This window comes from Triturus cristatus, chromosome 3_1, assembly GCF_964204655.1.
Source record: "Triturus cristatus chromosome 3_1, aTriCri1.1, whole genome shotgun sequence".
Taxonomy (NCBI): domain Eukaryota; kingdom Metazoa; phylum Chordata; class Amphibia; order Caudata; family Salamandridae; genus Triturus; species Triturus cristatus.
In genome coordinates, this window is record NC_140583.1 from 918,079,777 (window position 1) to 918,107,022 (window position 27,246).

At 53.8% G+C, this 27,246-nt stretch overlaps 1 protein-coding gene across 22 annotated transcripts in view; it reads left to right on the forward strand.

The window, feature by feature from the left end:
* BAZ2B (bromodomain adjacent to zinc finger domain 2B) overlaps window positions 1–27,246 on the forward strand; it is a 1,481,286-nt gene that overhangs the window by 913,652 nt on the left and 540,388 nt on the right. For all 22 annotated transcript variants that reach the window (XM_085645472.1, XM_085645482.1, XM_085645489.1 and 19 more), the window contains one exon: window positions 10,190–10,264. In XM_085645472.1, coding sequence (XP_085501598.1) covers window positions 10,190–10,264 — 75 coding nt within the window. The remainder of the gene's footprint in view (window positions 1–10,189; window positions 10,265–27,246) is intronic.

The following is a 27,246-nucleotide window of genomic DNA, read 5'->3' on the forward strand; positions in this document are numbered from 1 at the left end:
GATGGGTTTTCAAATGTGTTTATCACTGTCAAAGGCATTATGTTATTTCTTGTGCTTTGTTGTTTATTTTCCACACTGAGTGTGTTGATATGCATATTGTGTACTGTGTATACTGTCTATATATTGCTGTCAGTCCGTCCGTGTGCCTCGAAGGCACGGAAAAAAGGGGCGGAACTGACGTCATCACGCCGACGAGGTCTTCTTATGGAGCCGGTGACGTCAGCGGAGTCGCCAGTGGAGCCGTGTCTCTGTGACGTCATCTTCGACCCCATCGGCGTGGACTGCTACAAACGTTTCCGAATGTTGCTGGCGCAAGGGATATTCACAAGGTGAGAAATCCACAGGCAGATACTGTATCCACCAGAAAAAGCATTACCGAAGGTAAGTAACTTGTTCTTCAGAAGTGAAACCAGTTTAGACGGCTTCCCACTGGAAGGTACAGTGACAGTTAATATAGAAGAATTCAAAAACCTATTTAGTATAGGATTAACCTCCTCAACCGTCTTAGAATGCAGGAATAAAGGGCAAGGGTCAACAGGCGAACCAGACTTAATTTCCAGAATCGAAGAATCTGAAAGAGGCACATTAGTGATAGATTCCTTACCTTAGAATATCCCCAGGCGTCAGACTGGATCCGGAAAGTTTTTCGTCAGCAGTACCCCTGCGCGTCGGTAGGCGTCGTCATACGGCTCTGCGTACGTCGCTGGCGTCGTAGTCGCCAAGATGACGTTGCTGGAGCTACTTAGACGCGCCCTCGCGCGCTTAAGTCAGTTCTTTCTTTTTCCGTGCCAGCAAGCGCAGCTCCGGAGAGAGCGGTACCCCCAGTCACTTTTTGACTGAGTTTTTGGGACTTTTTGTCTCTGTTTTCAAGACATTTTCATTCTACAGGTGCATAGGGATGCCCGGTTTTAATTCCTGCACTGCCTGTCCTCGCATGATGTCGGTGACAGACCAGCCCCGTGAGTGTCTCTGTTGCCTGGGGTACGACCACGACTCCAAGTCGTGCCCCCACTACCGGGCCATGGCTCCGAAAACTTTGCAGGAGCAGTCCCGAAAGTGGCTGGCGGCCCGGGAGTCAGTTCCGCGCCATTCGTGGTCCCGGTCCTAAGGGAGGTCGATGGACCGGCCGCGGAGCCATCACCATCATTCTAAGTCTTCGCACTCGGAGTCAGGTAAGGCGAAGCACAAGAAGTCGAAGAAGCATTGTCGCTCTTATCCTTCCCCCTAGCCGGTCGCACTCCGCGGCTAAGGGTGCAGGTGGCGCCGCCCCTGCGGCTCCGGCAGAGCCTACGCAGTTGCCGATGGCCTAACCGCCCTTTCCGGGTCCATCAGCGACTCCAGCCCAGCTGCAGGAGTTCCTGTCACTCATGGCATGTGTCTTCGGACCGTCCGGCCTCGCTGGTGCACCTTCGGGGCCTGGCTGAGGGTCCTCGTTCTTCGACGTCGACGATTCCGGCGTCGACGCCGAGGGACCCCTGTGGATCCAGGACTGGATCCCTCTCCATGCCAGTTGGCCCTGTCCGACCTCCACTGGCATCGACGTAGACGGCGCCAACGCCGGCCGCAGACGCCGTCCCCGGCCCCATCCCTTGTGTGGAGCAGGTGCCGGAAGGGTGTCTACTGATGCCGATTGGGAACATCTATCCCTATAAACACCGACGTCCATATGTTTCACCCGTTCAGCAGGCTATGGAGGACAGGGAGGACTGGGAGGTGTCTGAGGACCCTCTTGTAGCTCAATGCGAGTTAGACCTGGACTGGGATGAGGATCCGGTGGATGCGGGTGACCAGAAGTATGCTCTGGAACCTGACGCATTGTCTCCTTCTCCCGTGGCTACGGAGGAGGGTGGATCGTATTCTATGGTGTTGCGTAGGGCGGCCGAGGCTCTCCACCTCTAGCTCCCTACTGTGGCCGTCAGGACTACCTCCTGACAGAGGTGCTTCGGCCAGCTTCTGCTTCTACAGAGCCGCTGCTGCCCTTTAACGATGCACTCTCGGACGTTATTTTGGGCATCTGGTCCAGGCCCAACACAGGGGCTCCTGTGGACAAGAACATGGCCCGACGCCATCGCTCACCCCACCCCGTTTTCCTCTCCCAACACCGCACCCCCGAGAGCTTGGTTGTCCAAGCCTCTGCGTCACCAAGCACATTCCCTTCCGAACCTCCGACAGGGAATCCAAGAAACTGGAGCAGTTTTTTTGTTTTAAAAAAAAACCAACATATTTTATTGGTCAATTGCATAAACATCGCAGGGCTCTGCATATCAAAGACAATTTTCACATCAGACCATACAGTTACACAGGAGCAACTGACTTTCATAGATGGCAACCAAATAGATTATGAAAATATGCAAACCCATACGTCCAAACCCCCCCAACTCACCCCTCCCTCACTCACCCACCTCAAGTCACACCAAATCCGCGTAGCCCTAGCCACTGCCATTATGCCCAACAATTGAATCAGAGCATAGAACGCGCCCCCGACCCTCCCCCCCCAACCTTGCATCACCGCATCTCCATGTACATCAGAGGTCATCCCCATTAATGTGCTGCTACTGTCACTGGTGGTTCCAGCCACAACCCCCGGTAATCCGTCCATTTTTTCCATATTCTATAATGTTTACGCGGACATCCTCTAGCTACAAATACAGGTTGTTCCAGCCCCATGCAAAAGTCTAACCCATTCTTCCAAGCGGGCACCGATGGGGCCCGCGGTGCTTTCCATGCCCTAGCGATATCGCGCTTTGCCAGTGTGAAGCCTAGTTGCATGAGGTGTCTTTTATAAACGTTACCTCCTAATCCTTCCATAACATGAAGCAGAGCCAGCCGCGGTGTCCGCGGGAGCGCCCATCCCAAAACCTCTGAGAGACAGGAAAACACCCCCCTCCAAAATCAGTCCAGGGAGAGGCACTGCCAGACTTTGTGTATGAATGTACCTTCCTCCTGACCGCATCGAAGACACTCTGGGGAGGCAACCAATCCCGCCCTAAAGAGTCGAGCCCGGGTAAAATAGACCCTGTGTAAGTACTTAAATTGGATGAGGCGAAGGCGCATCGCTATTGCCGCCCCTCGTGGAGCTGTCAGGGCCTCCCTCCAGTCTTCCTCCTCCAATGTGCCCACATCTTTCTCCCAGTCCCCGTGCAGCTCCTGGAGTGGGGTAGAACAGTGTGTGACCAGGGATTGGTAGATCTTGGAAATTTTTGGGGTCTCAAGGTCCCCCATAAAGTCCTTCGCCTCCAACGGACTGAACTCAGGAAGAGATGCCAACCCCTCCAAGCTGGGAGACAGCGCATGTCTAAGCTGGAGGTATCTATAAAATTGTGATTGAGGCATACAGAATTCCCTCTGTAGGTCCCGGAAAGATTTGAGTGTCGTGCCTTTAACCACATCCCCCAGAGTCGAGTTACCTATATCATCCCATCCCCGAAACCCCTGTAAAGCCGCCAGCTCAGACAGGCGCCCATTATTCCAAAGGGGGGTCTCCCTAGTTAGGGTATTCCACTAACCCATGCGACGCAGCGCCTGTTTCCATATTGCAAATACCACCCGTGTGGCTGACGGCATTCCGCTTCGTAGCTGCGCCGAGTACAAGATGGAGCGTGTTGGACCCCATGAGTCGCCGTTCCAAGGCATAAGCTGGGTCTCCCCTATCCCCATACCACCAGTCATTGAGGACAAGTAGGTGTGAAGCCTGGTAGTATGAGAGGATATCTGAGGACTCAAGTCCTCCACAGTAGGTGGATAAGAAGCATGTTCGCAGAGCCACACAGACGCTGCCCCCCTCCCACAAACTGTCCAAGCACAGAGTTCACCAGTCGAAACCATCTAGCTGGGATCAGGTATGGGTGATTCTGCAGTTGGTAGAGCAGCCACAGAAGCGCTACCATCTTAAAAATTGCTGATCTGCCATACAATGTCAAGGGCATACGTGCCCAAGATTTGAGGTCTGTACAAACTCGCTCCCACACCGGGGCCAGGTTCCGCTCCCATGCAATAGCTGGCACGTCTGTAAGTAATACCCCCAGATATTTCAGACCCCCAGCTGCCAGCTGGATCGTTTTTGCCCAATCACCCACTCTCGATCGGTCTCCCAGAACCCACAGTGTAGATTTGCAGGGGTTCATATAGAGTCCCGAGGTCTCGCCAAAGATCTGCATGATCCGCAAGAGTCGCGGCCCGTCCTGTCCAGGTCTGTAAGAAAAAACCTAACAACGTTCGCGTAAAGCGCAATCCTGTCGGATAGACCCGGGGCCCACTCGAGTCCCCGAATCTGTGCGTCGATACCCATGCCGCCAAAGGCTCCATGGTCAGGGCGAATAGGTATGGAGATAGAGGGCATCCCTGCAGGGTGCCCCTTTGGATCGAGAATGTGGAGGAAATCGCACCAGCCACCCATACCACAGCCTTAAGATCTGTATAGAGGAGCATGAGATAGGAAAGATAGCGCGGGCCAAGGTTAAGTCTGCGCAGTAGTGCAAAGAGATATACCCAACTAAGGGAATCAAATGCCCTGTCCATGTCAGCTAAGAGTAGTACCGCTAGTTCCCCCGTCTGTCGAGCTGCCGCCACTGCAATATTTGCCCGTCGTATATTGTGCCTAGTCGCCCTCTGGGGCATGAAGGCCCGCCTGGTCGGGATGTATGAGGGTTGAAATATGAGGCAAAAGGCGATTGGCCAGCACTTTGGCCAGTATTTTGGCCTCCACATTCAGGAGGGAGATGGGGTGATATGAGGCTTGTTGTTCCGGGGGCCGACCGGGCTTGAGGAACACCACCACCTCTGCATGTCACCAATCTGGGGGAAGCAAACCCAGCTCCCGGGCCTCCTAAACCACCTCTCAATAGTGAGGGGCCAACTGCATATTGTATCGCTTAAAGAACTCGCTCAGGAACCTGTTGGGTCCAGGAGCCTTCTCAGATTTGAGTTCACCCATGGCCGTGCTCAGCTCCTCTTCAGTCAGGGGCATCTCCAATTGGTCGCGCACCTCGTCCGACACTGCTTTGGGCGGTAGGTCAGCTAGGAATTTATCTACAGTGCAGGCTGTCAAACACTCCCGAGGGGCATACAGATCCGCGCAATATGCTGCGAAGCTCTCTGCTATAACCGCGGGGTCAACAATCGGCCTTCCCGCCCCGTCCCGAAGACCTGGAAGGGCCTGAGAGTGAAAGGTGCCCTGACACAGCCGATGGAGCATCTTGCCAGACTTGAAACTGGAGCAGTTTGGGAAGAAGATTTTTTCTTCCGCCAGTTCGGGCCTGCTGTCTGTGAACACCGCATGTCTCTTGGGCCCTTACTCTCATTCTGTGTGGTATACAGTTGCGCAAGTGCTGCCACAGTGTCCGGTGCAGGCTCGGGCAATACTTTCCCAAGGTATTGCTGAGGGGAGAGACACAGCCAAGTTCACTGGTCTTGACACTGCCGACTCGCTGGGCAGAGCAATTTCAACGACAGTGGCACTACGCTGTCACAACTGGCTTTTCTGGGGATGTCCAGAACACATTGATGGACATGCCCTTTGATGGCTTTTGCCTGTTCGGCGATAAAGCAGATTGTGCGTAGGAACTTTTTAAGGACTCACGGGCTGCGGCCAAGTCCTTAGACCTTTCAGTTACACACACTCCTTCCGCTTCTGCTTTTCGTGGCCAAGGAAGGGGCGCCAAGGCACGTTCGTTTGAGCCACAGGCCTGCACAGCAACAGTCTCAGCTCAGCCGCAGACATGGGACCCGCAGAGGCGGGTCCGGGGCCAGCGTGCAGGTCAGTCCACAACCCCCCCCCTGCAGCCACTGCCTTCAAACCTTCCTAGTCCGGTGTTTCAGGCCCACCAGACGCCAGTGAGTGGAAGGATTCGCCATCACTTCCACCAATGGCGCACCATCACATCGGTCAGGTGGGTTCTGCGGATTGTCCGAAGAGGCTACTCCCTCCCCTTCGAGACTACCCCTCCAGCCATGCCATCACAGTACCACCGCATGTTGGGGGATCACTTGACACTTCTCCAGCAGGAAGTTACGGCCCTCTTGGCCAAGGGGGCCATAGAGCGCGTTCTGATGCCAGAAGTAGGTCGCGGTTCTTACTCCTGCTACTTCCTGGTTCCAAAGAAGGACTGGGGCCTGCGTCCTATCTTAGACCTTCGAAACATCAATCGCTTCCTCCGGAAGGAGAAATTTAAGCTGCTCAGGTCTGGTCTGCCCTAGACCCGCAAGACTGGATGGTAGCGTTGGACTTGCAGGACGCTTATTTTCATATCCCCGTCCTGCCGGCCCACCGGCATTACCTGCGGTTCACAGTAGGCCATGAGCACTTTCAGTTCACCGTGCTCCCTTTCGGCCTTACCTGCGCACCTCGGGTGTTCACGAAAGTGATGGCGGTGGTCGCAGCTTATCTGCGCAGATCAGGGGTTTCAATCTTCCCCTATCTTGACGACTGGTTGTTGAAGGCGGGCTCGCCCCAAACCGTCGTCTCCCACCTCCAGACTACGGCCGACCTCCTGCATTTGCTGGGGTTCTCCATCAACGTGCCGAAGTCGCATATGATCCCCTCTCAGAAGCTCCTCTTCATCGGAGCGGTTCTGGACACGGCTCAGTTTCGGGTCTATCCTCCCGAACAGCGAGTCCGGGACATTCGGGCTATGATTCCGATCTTTCAGCCCTTATCCCGGTTTTCGGTCAGGACGACCTTGAGGCTGCTGGACCTCATGGCATCCTGCTTACCACCCATGCCAGATGGCATATGTGGGCTCTGCAGTGGGTGCAGCATCAGGGGGACCTGTCCGAATACGTCCGGATCTCGAAGGGCACTGCACAACAATTGCAGTGGTGGCTCACGAATCAGCATAGGGTCAGCGGCAGATCCCCCTCCCTTTACCCAACCGGAACACACAGTGGTGACGGATGCGTCCCTCCTGGGATGGGGCGGCCACATGGGAGAGGCGGAGATCAGAGGCCTCTGGTCTCCGGTGGAGTCCCTGCTCCATATCAACCTTCTGGAGCTTCGGGTGATCTTTCTTGCTCTAAAGGCATTTCTTCCCTCTGTCAAAGGGAAAGTAGTGCAGGTGTTAAAAGACAACACCACCGCCATGTGGTATTGCAACAAACAAGGCGGGGTGGGGTCGTGGACCCTATGTCAGGAGGCTCTGCGCCTCTGGACATGGCTGAAACGTCAGGGCATGTCCTTGACGGTTCAACACCTCGCAGGTTCCTTGAACGCTAGGGCGGACAAACTCAGCTGCCGGTGCATGATGGATCACGAATGGCGTCTTCACTCGGAGGTGGTACAAGGTCTCTTTCAACAGTGGGTTAGATCTTGGTTAGATCTATTCGCCACCAAAGAGAATGCGCAATGTCAGCGGTTCTGCGCATTGGAATTTCCGAAGCGGCACTCGCTCGGCGACGTTTTTCGTCACGAGTGGAGTTGTGGTCTATTGTATGCCTTTCCGCCTATACCACTTCTACCCAGAGTGCTGAGGAAGATCAGGCGTGACCAGGCTCAAGTCATTCTTGTGTCCCCGGACTGGGCTCGAAGAGTTTGGTATCCCGAGCTACTCAGTATGAGCATGGATCCCACGATCCGACTGACTCTTCGGGAGGATCTTCTGTCGCAGTAGCAGGGGATGGTCCTCCACCCGAACCTGTCCAGCCTCCACCTACATGCGTGGAGATTGAGCGGCGACAGTTGATTCCATTTGACTTGCCTCCTGAAGTCTGTGATGTCGTTTTGGCAGCCAGGTGTCCCTCCAATAAATCGGTATACGCCTGCAGGTGGAACACATTTGTGGCATGGTGCACAGCAAAGGCTGTGGACCCCCTTTCTGTCCCTCTTTCAGAGGTCCTTTTGTTCCTGCTTTCTCTGGCCCGGCAGGGCTCTACCCTGGGCACTATCAAGGGATACCTTTCTGCAATCTCTGCCTTTCTCAGGCTCCCTGATCAGCCCTCTCTTTTTAAGTCCCCTGTTGTTAATAGCTTTCTCAAAGGTATTACTCACCTTTTCCCTCCTATTCTGTTTGTGATGCCGCAGTGGGACTTGAATCTTGTTCTTACTTATTTTATGTGCGCTCCATTTGAGCCGCTTCACAACTGTCCTCTTTGTTTACTGACTTTGAAGACTGCTTCCTTGGTTGCAATCACCTCCGCTAGGCGCGTGAGTGAGCTCCAGGCTCTTTCCTGTAAGCCTCCTTTTCTGTCTGTTCATCCGGACAAAGTTGTGCTTCACACTCATCCTTCCTTCTTGCCAAAAGTTGTCACTCCTTTTCACATTGGGCAAACTATCACCTTTCCCACTTTCTTTCCGCCTCCGCACCCTTCCAGAGAGGAAGAGAGGCTCCACCGTCTGGACCCAAAACATGCGCTTTCATTTTACTTACATCGCACACAACAGATCCGGGTGGAGAACCAGCTCTTTGTTGGCTACGTGGATGCCAAGAAAGGCCGGGCTGTACACAAGAGGACTATCTCCTGCTGCGTCCTCTTGTGTATAATAGCCTGTTATTCTCTGGCTAAAAAGGAACCTCCGTTGGGGTTGCGTGCCCATTCTACCAGGGCGACAGCAGCTACTACTGCATTGGGACGTGGTGTGCCCCTGCAAGACATCTGTCAGGCAGCCACTTGGGCCTTGTTGCACACTTTTACTAAGCATTATTGCCTTGACAGTCTAAGTCCGGAGAGACGGCTTCTTTGGCCGTTCTGTTCTCCGTGACTTCCTGGTATGATCTTTGTTCGTAAACCCACCACCGGGGTTGATATTGCTGGTGTATCTATTCTAAGGTAAGGAATCTATCACTAATGTGTCTCTTTCAGATGCTCAAGTTAGTTACTTGTGTAATGATATATCTGTAAGAGACTTTAGTAAGTGATAGATTCCTTACCGTCCCACCCATCCTCCCCGTTCTGCAAACTGATATCTAGGGTTAAGGTCATCCCTTTCAGGGCCCTAGTTTCAATGCACCAGTGGTCAGTATCTTGCATGGCTCTGCATTCCTGGCGCGGAAAGTCGTGTACAGAACTGACGTCAGAGCGCGTGGGCGCGTCTAAGTAGCTCCAGCGGTATAAAAGGGGGTGGTGATACCGCTTTGTTTGCCATAAGTTGGCAGGGTATGCTCAGACGTTGAGTCCCTTGCTCACTTTGCCACTGGAAACAATCAAGCCTGGCTGAAGATAGCTGAAATGCCAGAAACCGGTCCTAGGAAGCTTGTTTCCGGTCCAGGGAAGGCATGGCTTGGCAGTTCAGGCTGGACTGTTCCCATGAGGCACAGGGTCAGACTGATTTGCATATGGCCTTGTCTGAACTGGGGTGGCAGAGTGGGCTAAAGAACGGTGGTGGATCAAACCCAGATCTGTTGACTGGGTGTGAGTGTTTGATTGGTTCTGATGCTCCGTCCATCACCACCCCCTTTTGTACCGCTAAGTAGCTCTAGCGACGTCATCTCGGCGAGTACAACGCCAGCGATGTACACTGAGCCTACCGACGATGCCTATCGACGCGCAGGGGTGCTGCTGACGAAAAGTTTTCAGGATCAAGTCTGACGTCTGGGGATATTCGAAGGTAAGGAATCTATCACTAACTAATGTCTCTTACAGATATATCATTACACAAGTAAGTAACTTGTGCTTCAGACACATTAAAAGAAATGAGGTTGAATCGAAGGAGTGAACGATGCTCATAAACTGGTATGTCTTGTGGGTTCTTCAAAGTTGGCTAATACTGGACACAAAATCAAATTACATTTTATTTCCAAAGAACTCTGATCCCCAACTTGTTATACTTATGATAAACTCTAGTATTGTAGTGCTGCGCCAGAGAGACTGATAATGTAGATTACATTAAGAATATGTTTACTCAGATGCTTTATGGCAGGTGGGTGGCATTTACAAATCACAGCAGTAAAGAGTAACTGGTATTAAATATTATTACAGTAAAAATGAAAAGAATTGACATTCAGCTGCATCTTCCACTATGTATTTGTTGTAAACTGCGTAAAATATTCTGAAGTGTCAATGGTATAGTCAATTGAGTTGTCTGCTCTTTTCCAGGTGCATTTTTTTTTTTACATCTAGTTCCTCATTCCGCTTCTAGATAAATTAAATATTGAAGCATGTCAGCAAAATTTCTTGCAACTGCCACCTTTAGAAAGCATCACTGGTCTTGGCCTATTGCGCTAAAAATAATGCATAGTTCTTCTTTCCTCTCATACAGTGAGATTGATAAGAGTATTGATCATTTATCAAACCTGAGGAGAGATAAATGGATGGTTGAAGGCAAACTCCGCAAGTAAGATTTGTTCCTTTCGCATGTTGAATCTATTGACATTTGAATGCAGTTGCCATGGTTTAAAGTCGAACACTATTGAATTGTTTCCTAACGGTCTACATATTTTGTGGTGCAGGGCAGTTGTAAATCTCTTAAATACTTCGTTGACCTTCTTGTCTTTGGTTACCTCATATGAATGCTGTAGATTATACTGAATGATTTTCTCCTTCTGTTGCTAGAACCTCCCGTTACCTACGTCTGTAAAGCAGTTCTCACTGTCCCCTTCAGCTCTGTGAAAACACTTTCATTTCATGTTGTTGTGTTGTGTTGCATATCCTTCATATCCTCCCTTCCCAATGATAGCTGAGACACAGTATCTGCAACTGTGATTTCCGTATTTGCTCTTTCCACTCCACTGTTGCAGGTCCTCCATTGACTCCTTTTTGTATGATGCTCATCTTCCTCTAATTTATATTTTTTGTAGGTAAAATTAGTTTGTACCCCAGAAATTTCAGATCTCTACTTGTATGATGCGGAGTACGCCTACCACCGGTTACGCTGCTATGGTATAAAGCTGTGGGAAAAGTGAATACTCCCCACGAGTTCCTCTCTGTATATGATATGGGAGTAGTTATAGCACCATTTACATCAATGCGGACCAGTTCATAAGAGGCGAGTCAGCTTCAGAAATTAATCGCCCACTCCAGCCTTGCCAGCATAAAATCTCATTCAACTGAATCAAATGCTTTCTTAGAATCCAAACAACTGCTACAGCATTAACATCTATATCAGTTTTCGAAACTGCCTGAGAAAGTTGCAGTGGATCAGACCCAATCTGCTCAGGCAGAATTGGGAAACAGCCATTACAACATGATTGTAACCATGCATGCCATTACCACATATCCTTTACATCGAACATGCCTTTACCACGCATATCTGTTATAATGATTCATTTGCCACGAATATGGCTTTACCACACATGCCCTTACTATGAAATCGGCCAAGCACGTTAAAGTCATGTTCGGTGTAAAGAATGTATGGAATGACCATGTTGTATACTCAGGGGCCAGGAAAAGGAGGCTGGGGGCGGTTTTAGGGCTTGGCCAGGAAAAGGGGGCTGTGGCAGGGGTACTTTTAGGGCTCAGGGTCAGGAAAAGGGGGCTGCGGCAGAGGGTGGTTTTAGGGCTCAGGGCAAGGAAAAGGGGGTCTGACGCAGGGGGTGATTTTAGAGCTCAGGGCGAGGAAAAGTGGGCTGCAGCAGGAGCCGGCTTTTAAGCTCTGGGACAGAAAAAGCAATAGTTTTAAGGTGGTGCAGGGCAGGTTGACTGTGAACGTCTCCCGTGCTCAGGGGACAGTGAAGAACTAGCAAGTGGCCAACCGGTTTAGTGGTGGAGGTTAGGGATCACCCCCAAGGCCGACTGGAAGCACCGTCCCGGCCGGCCTATGGAGAGTTTTGTCTCCGCCTATCATGGCCTCAGCTTTTTTTTTTTTTTTTTTTTTTTTGAAAAAACCTTTATTGAGCATAAAAAAATAGTACACAGCTGTATGCCTACAACCTGAATGATCAGGCCGGCTGCAACCACATGCGTTGGGGCATCAATGAACATATGTTGAAAAGCAATCATTAGTTTACACAGCATGTCGCCTACAACCCAAACGGGCCGGCCGCGAAGCATAGGAACTAGTACTGTGTAGGCATGTAGTAGGGAATAATCAGAGCTGCATGAAGTGATCCAGCATGAGGAGCCTGAGGTTTCATTCAACTTCAATAACGGAACAAAAACAAGTGCTACATAAACAGCGCCCTTCCAGCGAGGATCCAGCGTACCTAGCATGAGGCAGCCGTGGCAATGTGGTGCCTGGTTGTGCGGGCTGCACATCACTCTATGGCATGTGGGACCCACCCAAGGTGTCGACGTCACGCGCCACGGGGCACAGTCCAATGATCTGAGCGGGCATAGCAAGGCCCTAGTAAAGAATCAGGACATGACGCTGCCGCCGGCAGCCTCGCGCATGCCAAGTCGTAGTGGGGGAGAGGGAGGGGGGGGGGGAGGGGGGGACAATCAGCTCGCGGCACCCACCACCCGCATATCCCATGGGTGTTAGGTGATTCCACGGGACGTGCGTAGCCCAGCCGAGGGCAGCGAGAGCGCTGGCGTCGCTTGTATGGGGAACTAAGGGAGCGCGGGAGGGGGGGGCCAAAGCAGTGTCAGCTGGCAGTGACTTGGGCGCTGGAGCCGGCGAGGTGAACCGGCTTTCCCCTGCAACAGCCCCGCTCGTACCTGCAGTGGGCTCGTCAGGGAGCCGCATTTTCAGGAGATACGCAGTGAGGGGACCCCACAGGTCCTTGGGCCGCGATTTGTGAGGCAGAAGGTCCGAATAGTTGTGCAGTTGTTCCTGCCAAGTTGTCATAGTATCCAGCCACGTCTTGAATTTAGGCGCTCGCCCTCGCCCCCACCTGCATGCGACATGGCGTTTTGCCAACAGTAGGCCCATCGCGAAGAATTTCCGGTGCGCCTTGATATCGGGGTTGGATTGGCCCAGCAGGGCAATCTTAGGACAGGGGGCAATGCTCACCCCAATCATTTCGGCAAGAGCTGCAAACACTTCCTCCCAGTAGGCAGCAACGGCCCGACAGGACCACGCCAAGTGCATGAAGTCCGCGCCTGGCCTCTTGCAGCGGAGGCAGCAATCGTTGTCCCGGAGGCCGAAACGGTGTAGTTTAGCGGGTGTAAAGTAGAGGCGATGCAGGAATTTAAAATGCACCAGGCGAAGCCGGGCATTTCCCGTCACCGCGCTGGTATGGGAGCAGCTCTCCTCCCACTGAGCGTCCGACAGTGGTTCCCCCAGATCGCTATCCCAGTCACTACGCGCTCGGAGAGGAGGGGGGGAGGGGGCGGCCTGTGCGTGAGCATATAACATAGAGACCACATGTGTCGGTGTTCCCTTCTGCAGCAGTGCATGGAGGGGCGCCACGGTGTCAGGCTCGCTCGGAAAATCGGGGGTAATCGCCTTGATATTCTGCCGAAGCCGAATGTAGAGAAAGGTATCCATTACGGAAGGAGTGGTATCCTTGAAGAAATGTGTAGCTGTGCGGAAACTCCCCTGGTGGTACATATCCCCCCAGGTGTGAACCGCAAGCCTTGCCAGCAGTCTACGGCCAATTTCCTCTCGGGCCACACTCACCCTCGGATCGTGGGCTAAGGCCATACGAGGGGAGTATAGGAATTTTACTTCCATGCGGTCCGCCAAGCGTTTCCAGGCACTGACAGTGCAGTCGACCGTGGTGGGATCTCTATGGTCTATTCGGGCCGGTGTGTATAAATATCCGGAAGGTTGTTCCGGCCTCATATACCCATCTTCGACCGCCAAGTGCGCCATAAAGGGGGGAGGGCGCAGCCAATAGGCGGCGAAGTGACCCTGTGCACAATCGTAGTATCGTTGGAAATTGGGGACGTCAAACCCCCCTTGGTGATAGGGTAGCATAAGGGTTCGCAGCCCGAGTCTGGCTTGCTTGCCTCCCCAGATAAGACGAGAGAGCTGGGAATTGAGGGCGCGGAAGAAATATGCGCCCGGATTATATGGAATGTTCGTAAAGAGATACAGCAGCTTGGGGAGAACCACCATTTTAATCAGTGAGATCCGACCTGCCATTGACAATGGGAGGCGGATCCACCGGGTAATTTTGTCTGTTAGTTGATCCACCACTGTCCCGTAGTTGGCTCTAATCAGGGCCTCCCGATTTCTTGTCACTTGGATGCCCAGGTATTTGATCTCCTCTTGCTCCCAAACCAGGGGATAATCCAGGGGGAACTGTGTAGTGCTGTCAGTCAAGGGTAACAAGGCAGATTTTGTCCAATTTATCTGAATCCCCGAGAGGGCGCCGAATTTAGTGACCTCCCGCAGCAGAGGGTTCAAGTTTTCACGCGGCTTATGCACATACAGAGTCATATCATCCGCATATAGTGCAATGAGCAGTTGGCGCTCAGGGTATATGAGAGATCGGTGATTATGATGCTGCCGAAGCTTGGCCGCAAGGGGCTCAATAGCTAGTGCGAACAGCACCGGGGAGAGGGGACATCCTTGTCGGGTCCCCCTGTGGATCTCGAAGGGGGGGGAGCGGGCACCATTAAGCAGCACCATTGCTCTCGGCCGGTAGTATAACAGTCGGATCCAGTCCAAGAAATTGAAGGGCATGCCCATCCGTTCCAGCAAGGCCAGTAGATAATCCCACTCGAGGGAATCGAACGCCTTAGTGGCGTCGAGAAAGACCGCGGCAGCCTCGCTCTTCGGGTCAATATCTTGAATCACCGCCTGGAGTGTGCGCAAGTTATGAGAAGTTGCCCGGTTGGGGACAAACCCGGCCTGGTCCGGAAGCACAAGGCGCTCCATCAGGAGATTAAGGCGCGTAGCCAGGACCTTCGCTAATATTTTAACGTCTGCATTTACCAGTGAGAGGGGCCTGTAGGAGTCGCAATATTCCGGCGCCTTTCCAGGTTTTAACAAAGACGTTATAAGGGCCTCCCGCATCGTGGCCGGCAGGGATCCCTCCTCTAAGGAGGAGTAGTACACCTGCTGCAGAATGGGGGCCAACACCTGCTTGAAGGCTTTGTAGAAGTCGATCGGCAGCCCGTCCGACCCTGGCGCCTTCCCCGACTTCATGGACATAATGGCATCAGTAATCTCATCTAGTTCCAGTGGGTGGTGGAGGAACTGCTGCTGTGTGGGGCCCAGCCATGCCAGCGCGGTGTCATCAAGGTATTCATGTAACGCAATCGGTGCAGTCCGTTGGGAGGTGTATAGCCTAGTGTAGTGCTCCGTGAGGACCTTGAGTTGGTCCGAAAGCTCCCGCTGCGGGGTGCCACGTTCATCCACCAGGGTAGCAACGTAGTTACTGTACCTGGGGGAGCGGGTCGCGGTGGCCAACGCCCTGCCAGGTCTATCGCCCTCACCATATATTCGGGAGACAAAGGGTCTTCCCAGAAACTTACTCTCCGCGGCAGCGGCTTCCGAGTATTCATTTAGTTTCTCTCGCAGCTGTGCCGCTGTGCTAGGGTCTCGCCCAGTACGCTCCATGTCACTCTCCAGCTTACGGAGTTCAGCCTCGAGCCTGCGTAAATCTCCGCGTAGAAACTTAAGGACCCCACCTCCCTTAGCTATGCACCATCCTCTCACGGTAACTTTGAACGCCTCCCAGACTGTAGTAAGGCTGGAGACGGAATTTAAGTTACGCTCAAAGAAATCCTTTATGTCTTGCTCAAGTTCCGCATGAAACACCGGGTCTGCGAGGTGTGCAGGATTCAGTCGCCAGCTCAGATAAGGGGAGATCGCGAGGGGAATGCGCAGGGACAGAAGGACCGGAGAGTGGTCAGAAAAGGTGCGAGCCAGGTGAAGCGCCCCACCCAGCCAAGGGGAGAGGCCAGATGAGAGGAACACGTAGTCAATACGCGCCCAGGTGGAATGTACCGCGGAATGGTGGGTGCCCTGTCGGAACGTGGGGTGAAAGTGCCTCCATGCATCAATTAAGCGATGGTCGTCCACTATATTCAACAACGCGCGCTGTGTGTGCGTGTAGTGTGATGCCTGCGGGTGTGACCTGTCCATCCCAGGCCGAAGTGCAGTGTTGAAATCACCCCCCAGTATAATGTGGGAAATACCTAGGGATTGGATCTTACCCCACATCGAGAGGAGCGCAGAAGGGTCATCCGTGTTGGGGCCATAGTAACAAGCAAACAGAATTGTATGTGAGTACAGTGTCCCCCAAGCCATGCAGTACCGCCCCCCAGAATCTACCTCAGTGCCCGCCAGAGTAAACCCCATCCCCCGTCTCACTAGAATGGTCACTCCCCTTGCGTAACTTGAGTATGACGAGAACACCCTGTCCGTTGCCCAGCGCGACGCAAACGGGGGGGTCATCCCAGGCTGCAGGTGCGTTTCTTGGAGCATGGCGATTGACACTCCCTGCCGAGTCAGGTAGCCGAGGATTTGTCTCTTCTTCCTCGGGTCGTTTAGCCCTCGCACATTCCATGATAGTAACTGAAAGTTCTGCGCAGGGCGCTTATCAGTTAAATCCCCCATTCCCACGTGTAAAGGCATAAGTGGCATGATATCGCAGCTGGCAATTGCGCGTAGCACTCAGTAACAAACTCCATAACAAAACCCCATTGAACTCCCGCCCCTCCGCATCTTGTGCTGAGAAAACAGCGAGCCCAGATGCTGAGCGGAACATTCGACCACCCACTCCGGCAACCCCAACTGGCCGGGTACACATCACCCACCCGTCCCCTCCCCTCACTATCCAACACAACCCATCAAACAGAGAAAATACAGTAACTACCCCTGCCTTGATGAGGAAAGGGGTACTTTGGGGTGCGCCCATTGGGGGGTCGTGCTCTAGGGGCGCCAGACCTGCCAACCACCTCCCTACTTGCACCCACGGGAACCCAGAGTCACACTAGGCCCTCGAAGTGGGACGGAGGTGGGCGACCGGGCACCAAGTGTGTCAGCGACCCATTCAAATGATGTGGGCATGAAACAAAGAGAGGTACCTCACCAGGATGATGATCCGTTCGGGCATGTGGTGTCCCAACAGCAGAGTGAGTCCGAGGGGGGGAAGCAGCCCTCCCGACACGTTCAGTCCTGTTGTTCCATCGGAGAGGGCGACCGGGAGGGCCGCGGCCCGGCAGCACCCCCCGACGAGTCCCCGCGCTGCCGCTTGAGGAAGTCTTCCACCTGCTGCGGTTGCTGAAAAAACAATTGTTTGCCCTGGTGTGAGACCTTAAGTTTAGCGGGGTATAGCATCGCATACGGAATTTCCCGGGCCTGTAGTTTCTTTTTCACCACTGCAAATTTCCGACGGGCCTCCTGCACCGATGCAGTGAAATCGGGGAAGAAGGACAGCGTAGTGTTGCAGTAGGGCACCGTTCCCATCTCCCGTGCACGCCTGAGCACCACATCTCGGTCTCGATAGTTAAGGAAGCGTGCAATTATGGGCCGAGGCTGGCCACCAGGAGGGGGGCGGGCAGCAAGGGACCTGTGTGCCCTCTCCACAATGAAGTGTGGAGAGAAGGAGTCCCGCCCAAACAGTTCGGCCAACAAATTCTCGATGAAGACCTCCATTTTCCCGGTGTTGGTGGTCTCCGCAAGGCCCAGGATGCGGACGTTGTTGCGACGGGACCTCGATTCTAGGTCCTCGTTCTTGTCCGCTATTATTTTAAGGAGACGATCCATTTGGGTGACATGTCGGCCTGCAGAGGTGGCACCGTCCTCCAGTGCGGAGATCCTATCCTCCGTCTCTGTGATGCGGGTGTCGTGTCTCTCCAGTCTGGCCACTACACCATCCAACCTGGTAGTAATGTTGTCGATTTTAGAGTCTATGGTAGTTAAGCTTTGTTTTAATCCTAGCAGGAGAGCCTTCCAGTCGTCATCAGGAGGGACAGCAGCGGATGGGCCAGGCTCGGACGCCGGCGCGGGGGCCTTCTTGGCGTCAAACGACAGCTTGGACTGTCGCGCGTCGTTGCGCCCCATGACGCCCCGTCACCGGGCCCGTACAGGCCACCCCACCAGCAGTCCAGACGAGGCAGGGGACACGTCCAGCCCAGGCCGCGGCCCCGCGAATAGAGAGGGGCGGCACGAAGCCCCAAATCTGCCGCTAGGATCGTTGGAGCGAGGGAGGTAGCCAATTCAGGCGATCGAGCGTGCAGGGAGCGCGGGCCACCAGCCGGCGAGCACAGGGGGGGGGGCCTCAGCAGCCTCCGACCCCCGTCGGTCGCGACCCGCACCCGAAGGACAGCAGAGGGTGAGTCACAATCCGCTCGGCTCCGGCCCAGGCAGTCCCTAGAGGAGTCCAACAGCAAGCGAGGATTGGCCAGAAGTCCGGCAGGTTAGGGCGAGGCAAGGATAGAGCAGGCCAGGGACTCCAGGCAGCACCCGTCCACGGAGCCGCAACCTCCCCTCACAAGCAGCCACGGACACCAAGGCGGGGGCAGCAGCCGCCACGGTCTCGCGCCAGTCACGGGCGCAGGCCTCAGCTAGCGGAGGGTGTGCGAGCAGCCACGAAGATGTCCCAGAGCCCGCGTCTCAGCACCCGACGCAGGCAGGGGCGGCCACCGGTCATCCGGTCCTCCAGCGTCGCTCGCGGCTCCACCAGGCAGAGTCGTCACCACGGCGCGTAGGCCTCGGAGCCCCGGGCTCTCGTAGAGCGCGTCCCCCGCAGTGCGCCGGCCGTAGACAAGCCCTCTCTCCCGGCCGGGGGGAACCACAGCGTGTATCTCCGCGCCTCGGCGGGCACCAGGGACAAGTCGGGTATCGGGGTGCAGCGCAGGTTTCCGCCTATGCAGACATGGAGGTGAGGTCGAGGATAGTCTGGTCAGGATGGCATGAAGGATCGTGAAAGCGCCCGGTCTGGCGAGAGCCTCACACTTGTGCGGCCATCTTGGTTCGGCGCCCTCTAGCGCCCCCTATCATGGCCTCAGCTTGTAAGCAGGACCCTGCAACATGCCCCCAGGCAACGGTCTGTGGTAGGGTCCAGGAGCCTGCGTGCACTAACTGTGAACGGCTCCCGTGCACACCAGGTAGAACCGAACCGTGGTGGAATAGCACCAACTTGGCTGCACAAAGACCATACCACGTGCGAGGTGTTGGGAACTCCTGGAATGCAACTGGTGATACCAAGCCTGAGGCTGAAGCCGGGGCAGAGGCGGAGGCTGCACTGGAGTGCTGTTCCACCCACTCTGCTTTTGGTAAGGACACCACCGCTAGAGTCGAAGAGTGATGTCCTTGATTTGGGGCATGCCACTATAGTGGAAATGATGCCTGGATGCTGAGGAATTCCTTTCATGGTGCTTGCGGCCAGCCTCCAGAGAGTTTTGTCCCCGACTCCGCCCATCGCAGCCTCGGCCTACAAGCAGGATCCTGCGACATTCGACCACATTGGAGGATTTGGAGGGAGAAAGTGCGGGCAGGCCCACGGCAGCAGCAGCCCCTCCCTTGTTGTGACCTCCCATAGAGCTGCGAAACTGACACATGCACCATCCAACTGGCGCAGGGGGGTAAACACAGCTGGGGACTATCACCCTTGATTGTGTGTGCTTGTTTATCTTTATAATACGCATGTATTGTTACCAAACATGCCTTTACAGCGAAATGTTTGCAGTAAAGGCATGCATGGTAAATCCATATGCGGTGCAACAATGTTAGTTTTAATGCGTGGGTGGTAATGATGCATGCATGGTATTGACAGCGAACTAAAGGCATGCGTAGTAGTTGCACGCGTTGTTCCGTCATACAACTTCAGAATCCAGCTGGTCATAAAAGCACAAGGAGATTAGCTAAGATCTTTGCAACTATTTTTATCAGTATTGAATAAGGAGCGTTTTCTGTACAGAAACAATAAATCAACTGGTTTGCCAGACCTCAAGATAGTTACCACCAAGGCAACGCATAGAGGGTGGAAGACATACATTCTGTTCTACAGACTTGAAGAGTGTAACAATATAGGGATTCAGTTCCACAAGAGTTTCTTTATCAAAATTGGCGGTAAGGTCATTGGTACTAGGGACTCTGGTATTTGGCATGTCCTTAAATGTGTTTCTGATTTCGACTGGTGTCTGAGTAGCAAGCAGTGCTTCTGTGTCTTCTAGATAGTCCTTGATATCTGGCTCTGATGGATTTGCATGTGAAGTGTAGACTTGCATGTAATATTGCTTAAAACACTCAGCAATCTGACAATGGTCACAGAGTAGGTCATTGTCAATGGATCGAATAATAGACTCCTTCAGACCATTTGGGGCGCAATATGGTTGCCAAGGTCTTATAAGAGCTCTCCCCATATACTCTAACCACCACATATTTACCTACATGCCTAACCTTCCTAGCCGCAATGGAATTTTCCCAGGTTTGTGTGCATCGCCCTGAAGGTGTTCAGTTCATTTGTAAGCACATAGATTTTTTTGTATCAGATATCTCCTTTTCAAACTGTGATAGGCCATTACACACAGACTTCAAGACACCAGCATGTTTTGCTATAGTTATTCTGCAAGACTTGGAGGCCTTTACTCAAGGTCTATTCTCTGAGCTGCTCAGTGAGACCCAATTGAAAGTGAAGATTGAAAGAGTGCACAGAGTGGGCCCCATTATGCCGGGTGAAAAACTCCATCCTAGAGATGTGCTGGTCAAGCTGCACTCATTTAAGGTGAAAGAAGCAATTCTTTAAGCCGCACAAAGGTCCAATGAGGTCTCCTTCCAGGGAATGTCCTGCTCTATTTCCCAGGACATTTGTAGGAAGCTGGCTCTGTATATACTATATCAAAATGAGGTATAGTGTGCACAAAGTCCAGTGGAACCCCAAAGGTAGGCAGAGGTAAAAGTAGATAGCACCTTACTCTCTCTTTGTGGTAGTGTGGGCGAGCAGTAAGGCTTTATCAGAGGGTAATGCTAAGCGTTTGTTGTACACACTCAATCAGCAAATGATGTCACACACTCAAAGACTGAACTCAGACCAATTTTGGTTGTATACACAAATATTATGAAGTTATTTTATTTCTAGAACCAAGCCAAGCCTGGCACAGGTAAGTGAAATAAATGCTTTGTAAAATCTTATGCAATGTTTTACAATTGAATGGCAGTTCAAATACAATAGATTTAAATACAGTTAAATCGATATGTTGAAATTACTGTTCAGATTACTTTTTAAGTTACTTTTTCTACTCAGTGTGATATGCCTAGATATCACACTGGGACATGTCCTAGAGAAAAGGTAAGTCAAATCAGTTTTGCAAAGTTGTAGTTTTTTAGGTTCTCATAGAAATCAACTCCACATTTAAAACATTTTTCAAGGAAAAACAGTCAAAGTATCCCTATGGAGAGAAATGAAGTTATCAGTTAGCAGGTAAGTACTCGGTCTTTGGGGTTGCGTTTCTGGGATTAGAACAATGGTTCCACCTGGATCTGAAAGAGACACGTTACTGATAGATTCCTTACCTTAGAATATTCCCCTGGCGTCAGTCTGGATCCGTAAAGTTTTCTGCTTAACAGTACCCCTGCGTGCCAGTAGGCGGCGCCGTGTGGCTCCGCGCCTATCACTGGCATCGTGCGCGCCGGGATGACGTCACGGATGCTACTTAGGTGCCACCCATGCGTGCTCCCGTCAGTTCTTTATTTTTCCGCGCAGATCCGGATTAAGCACGTACCCCAGTAAATTTTTGACCACTTTTTTTTTAGACTTTTGTCTCCTGGTGCACGTAGGCATGTCCGGCGTTAAGTCGCGTGGGTCGTCCTTGCCGTAATATGTCGGTGGCGGACCCCCATTATTTCTGCCTCTAGTGCCTGGAGACCGACCATGACTCCCGGGATTGTTGGGACTGCTGTGCCATGGCCCGAAGGCCTTGCGGGAGCGGCGCCGGAAGTTGCTGGAGGTCCGGCACTCATCTCACCGCCGCACCGGGTCTAGGGGCCATTCGCGGGACTGCTCGCGGGACCTCAGCTGTTGCTCCTCGGACTTAAGTCTTCACCTTCAGATTCCTGTAAGCGACGCCAAAAGAAGAAGGCGAAGAGGCGTGTTCGCTCTCCGATGTCCCCCCGTCGCTCCCCGGAGGTGGACGAGGGCGTGGCTCCTCCGGAGACTGGGAGTCCCGCGGCCTACCCGCTATTCCCGGGTCCGCCACAGGCGCCGCACTGGGTGCCGTTTATCCCGCCTCTGCCCCGGTTCTCGGACCATTTCGTTCCGACCTGGGATCCTCATTGGGATGCGGTTCTGGGTCGGCCCCGGCTGGCGACGCTGGTTCCCTCTCCGGCTCCGGTCCTGCCACCGCGGCTGGCTCCTTCTGCCCCGGAGCCGGATGAGAACTGGGACGGCTCAGAGGACCCCCTTGTGTGCGGCAGTGTGACTCCGAACAGGATTGGGTGGATGACCTTCAAGATGCGGTTGAACTTGATGTGTCTTCTGACACGGGGTTTGCCTCCCCTCCACCTACTATGGAGGAGGGCGCTTTCTACACTATGGTGCTGCGTTGAGCTGCGGAGGCTCTCCATCTCGACCTCCCTACGGTGGCCCTTAAGACCAACCTCCTTACGGAGGTGCTCCAGGCGGCGTCTACGTCGTTGGAGCCGCTGCTCCCTTTCAACGAGGCCCTTACCGAAGTCCTCTTGGGCACTTGGTTGCGGCCGGCCTCGCCTGAGAGCCTGGTCATTGAGGCCTCGACGTCGCAGAGTGCCTTTCGCACGACTCCGCCGGATATGACTCTAAGAAGCTGGACCAATATGGCAAGAGGTTGTTCTCCTCGGCCAGCTTGGGGTTGCGGTCGGTAAATACCGCCTGCTTGTTGGGACGTTACTCCCACGCCGTGTGGGATACAGTAGCAGTGGTCCTGCCTCGGTGTTCTGAAGAGGTCCAGGCCGTCCTTTCCCAATCGATTGCGGAGGGCAAGGATGCGCCGAAGTTTGCCATCAGGTGTTGTCTGGCTACGGCTGATTCCTTGGGCTGGGCGATTTCCACAACTGTGGCGTTGCGGCGTTATGCCCGGTTGTGATCTACCGGGTTGTCGCTTGATGTCCAGAGCCCCTTTGATGGCTCTCGCCTCTTTGGCGACAAGGCGGACAGTGCCCTGGATCGCTTTAAGGACTCACGGGCCACGGCTAAGTCTTTGGGTCTTTCCGCTAAGAGTCCTGTGTGAGAAAGTGCCATCTTTCTTGCATGGTATGCCCCCACTTTTTGCTGAATTGCTGAATGTACTTTGACTGAGTGTGCCCTGGACTCCTGCCAATCAGGTGCCCAGGGCCTATGTTCCTTCCCTAAAACAAACCAAACCCAAATTGGCAAACCCTGGCCACATGTCAGTCCCTGGTAAATGGTACCCTAGGTACCCAGGGCCTTGTGACCAGGGCAGGCCTCTAAGGGCTGCAGCACTCCTTGTGCCACCCTTAGAGGCCCTGTACCCTTACACACACACACTGCCTTTGCAGGCTGAGTGTTTGGGTGCAAGACAAAAACAAAGTCGACATGACACACATCTCGGTGTGCCATGCCCATCACCTACACTGCCATGGCATACATCAGTCACCCCTCTAGCTGGGTGCCTTATGCCAATGGTGTGGGCACAGGAGCAGGAGCCCTGTGCCCCTACAGTGCCCATGTCCATTCCTGAGCACTGTAAGTGCAGTGCTGCCATTTAAGAGTACATGGTGCTGAGAGCTCGTCAAACACGAGCTCCACAGCACCATAATGGCAACACTAAAAACTGAGAAGTTTGGTATCAAACTTCTCAGCACATTAAACCCACACTGATGCCAGTGTGGGATTTAATGTACCCAGCACCCCAGAGGGCATCTTAGAGGTGCCCCCTTAAACCTAACCTACAATCCACGTCTGCTCTGAGGCTGCCTAGGCTGCCACCCAGCAGACATGTTGCTGGACCCCTGGGTAGGAGAGGCCCTGCTCTCCTGGGCCTGCAACAATGCACATCTTGGGCGAGGTGCTAAATCTCCTCCCCCAGGATGGGCAGGGGGAAGCTTCAAAGGCATGCCGCCTCTGTGAGCTTCCCCAGGCCACTGCAACCCCCCACTCTGGCAGGAAGCTTTGGCCGGAAACCCCAAATAAGGACAGGGGATGTGCCAGCCTGCCAACCCCACCCCTCAGGTGGGGGAGGCGAGGTGAAGCACATCTCCGGGCTCTTGCCATCTTGAAGATGGGGAGCCCTACCCTATCAGGACTAGGCTACTTCCCCCCTCCCACAGGAGAGAGGCAGGATAGGGGGTGTACCCACCCCAGGACAGGGACCCATTGGTCCCTGCCCTTCACCTACCTGTAACGCCCCTAAATCTAGTATTTAGGGGCACCCTGAACCTTCCTTCCCCAGATTCAAAACTACAAAGAAGAGCAAGAAGAAAGAAGACCTGCCCTGCAGCTGCTAAAAAGAGGAAGACACCAACTGCTTTTGCCCCAGCCCTACCGGCCTGTCGACCCTCGAACCTGCTCCTGCTCCAACCCGGCATCTCTTGTGGCCAGCAACCTCACAAACCTCGGAGGACCTGGCTACCTTTTGGCTCTAAGCCCCTGGGACTCCCATGAGTAGAGGCTCTACTCAAAACCTACCTCTAATCCCTGGCAGCAGCCCGGAACCGCGAACCCAGCACACTCTGCACCAGCCAAGCCTGGCCAGTGCCGGAGTGGACAAAGACCCAGAGGACGACCCCAAGGCGACTGTGACCCCGAGTCCGGCACCCAAGGACCTCCCTCGACACTCCTGAAGAAGCCTGCAGCCTCAGAACAAGGTGTCCCCCCCCCTACCGCGATCAACAGAGGGTAAGATTTCCTGACACCAAAAGGCACCCCTGCACGCGGCGCCCTGCGGCCCCCTGTGCCCAATCTCGGGGTACCTACCTAACCTCCAACTACCCAACTTACCTCTCAAAGTGGTGGTGGCACCTGAAGAGTCCTCGTCCCCGAGCTTGCAGCCTTTTTCTAAACCGGAGATTTCCCATTGAAATCAATTGAGCGCTCAAAAGCACTCTGCGCCCAGCCGCCCGAGTGGCCCTGGCAGTGAAAACTCTACACCTACCTACTTCCCCACTTGCCCTGAGTAAGTGACCAGGAGCCCAGCTCCCACAGCCGCGTGGCTTGCCAGTCAGCAGCCATCAACCCAGGCCCCCCTATGCCTCATAGGATAACATTGGGCCTAACTCTCGCTGCACCCGGCCGCCCTGGAGTCGCTGAGGGTGAACCAACTGTACCTACCTGACCCTGGGGGACCCTGAGTCTATGCCCAGAACCTCAACTCTGCCAGTCGAGTACTTACCCTTAAACCGCTAACTCTATTTTCCTCATAGGGTAACATTGACTGGCTTGTTCCTGAAATTTCTTCTAAGTGTGGGCTTTTCAAATCTTAAAATATTCACCAAAAATCAGCCGAGTAACGAAAACGAAATTACTCACCTGCTCTTAGGTGAGCTCCCGATCAGGAAGTAGGGAGTGGTTGCTATTGCCACTACTTTCTGGTTCCCAAGAAGGACAAGGGGGTCCTGCGCCCCATCTTGGACCTCCGGGACGTATACGCTTCCTCCGGCAGGAGAAGTTCAAGATGCTGACTCTGGCCCAGGTCCTGTCTGCCCTGGACCCTGTACCCTGGAAACTGGATGGTAGCGTTGGACTTGCAGGACGCTTATTTTCACATTCCCGTCCTGCCGGCCCACCGGCGTAACCTGCGGTTCTCGGTCGGCTGGGAGCATTTTCAGTTTGCCGTGCTCCCCTTCGGCCTCACCAGTGCCCCTCGGGTGTTCATGAAAGTGATGGCAGTGGTCACAGCTCATCTGCGCAGGTCAGGGGTGTCAGTCTTCCCCAACTTCGACGACTGGCTGTTGAAGGTGGGTTCGCCCCAGGCAGTTGTCTCCCACCTCCAGACTATGGCTGACCTCCTGCATCTGCTGGGGTTCTCCATCAATGTGCCGAAGTCGCACCTGAGTCCCTCTCAGAAGCTCCCTTTCATCGGAGCGGTTCTGGATTCGACGCTGTTTCGGGTCTATCCTCCCGAACAGCGAGTCTGGGATATTCAGGCTATGATTCCGCTCTTTCAGCCTCTTTCCCGGGTTTGAGTCAGGATGACCCTCCGGCTTCTGGGCCTGATGGCCTCCTGCATCCTGCTGGTGCCGCATGCCAGATGGCATATGTGGGCTCTAAAGTGGGACCTGAAGTTCCAGTGGGCGCAGCATCAGGGCAACCTGTCCGATCATGTCCAGATCTCGGAGGGCACTGCACGGCAATTGCAGTGGTGGCTCACGAATCGTGATTGGGTCAATGGCAGATCCCTCTCCCTTCCCCAACCGGAGCACACAGTAGTGACGGATGCGTCCCTCCTGGGTTGGGGAGGTCACATGGGAGAGGTGGGGATCAGAGGCCTCTGGTCTCCGGCGGAGTCCCTTCTCCATATCAACCTTCTGGAGCTGCAGGCGATCCGGCTTGCACTGAAGGCATTCCTTCTCTCTGTCCGGGGAAGTGTAGTGCAACACCACCGCCATGTGGTATTGCAACAAACAGGGCGGGGTGGGGTCGTGGACCCTATGTCAGGAGGCTCTGCGCCTCTGGACGTGGCTGGGACATCAAGGCATTACCTTGATGGAGCAACAGCTGGCAGGTTCTCTGAATGCCAGGGTGGACAAACTCAGCCGCCGGTGCATGGTGGATCATGAGTGGCGTCTGAATTTGGACGTGGCGCAAGGTCTCTTTCTGCGATGGGGAGAGCCTTGGTTAGATCTATTCTCCACCGAAGAGAACGCGCAATGTCATCAGTTCTGCACGTTGGAATTTCCAAGGCTGCACTCGCTCGGAGACACTTTTCGTCTCGAGTGGAGCTGTGGTCTGTTGTACGCCTTTCTGCCTATACCACTTCTGCCCAGAGTGCTGAAGCAGATCAGGCGCGACCGGGCCCAAGTTATTTTTGTGGCTCCAGACTGGGCTTGAAGAGTGTGGTATCCCGAGCTACTCCTTATGAGCATCGATCCCCCGATCCGTCTGCCTCTTCGGGAGGATCTTCTGTCGCAGCAGCAGGGGATGGTCCTCCACCTAAACCTGTCCAGCCTCCACCTCCATGCTTGGAGATTGAGTGGTGACAGTTGACACCTTTCAATCTTCCTCCCGAAGTCTGTGATCTCATCCTGGCAGCCAGACATCCCTCCACTAAAACGGTGTACGCCTGTAGGTGGAACAGATTTGTGGCATGGTGCACAGCTAAGACTGTGGATCCCCTTTCTGCCCCTCTTTCTGAGGTTCTTCTGTTTCTCTCCCTTTGGCCCAGCAGGGCTCTGCTCTGGGCACTGTTAAAGGTTATCTTTTGGCCATCTCTGCCTTTCTACGGCTTCCAGATCAGCCTTCTCTTTTTAAGTCCCCGGTTGTTAACCGTTTTCTTAAGGACATTACGCATACGTTCCCACCTGTGCCCTTTATAATGCCTCAGTGGGACTTGAATCTTGTCTTGACTTTTCTTATGTGCGCTCCCTTTGTGCCCCTTCATAAC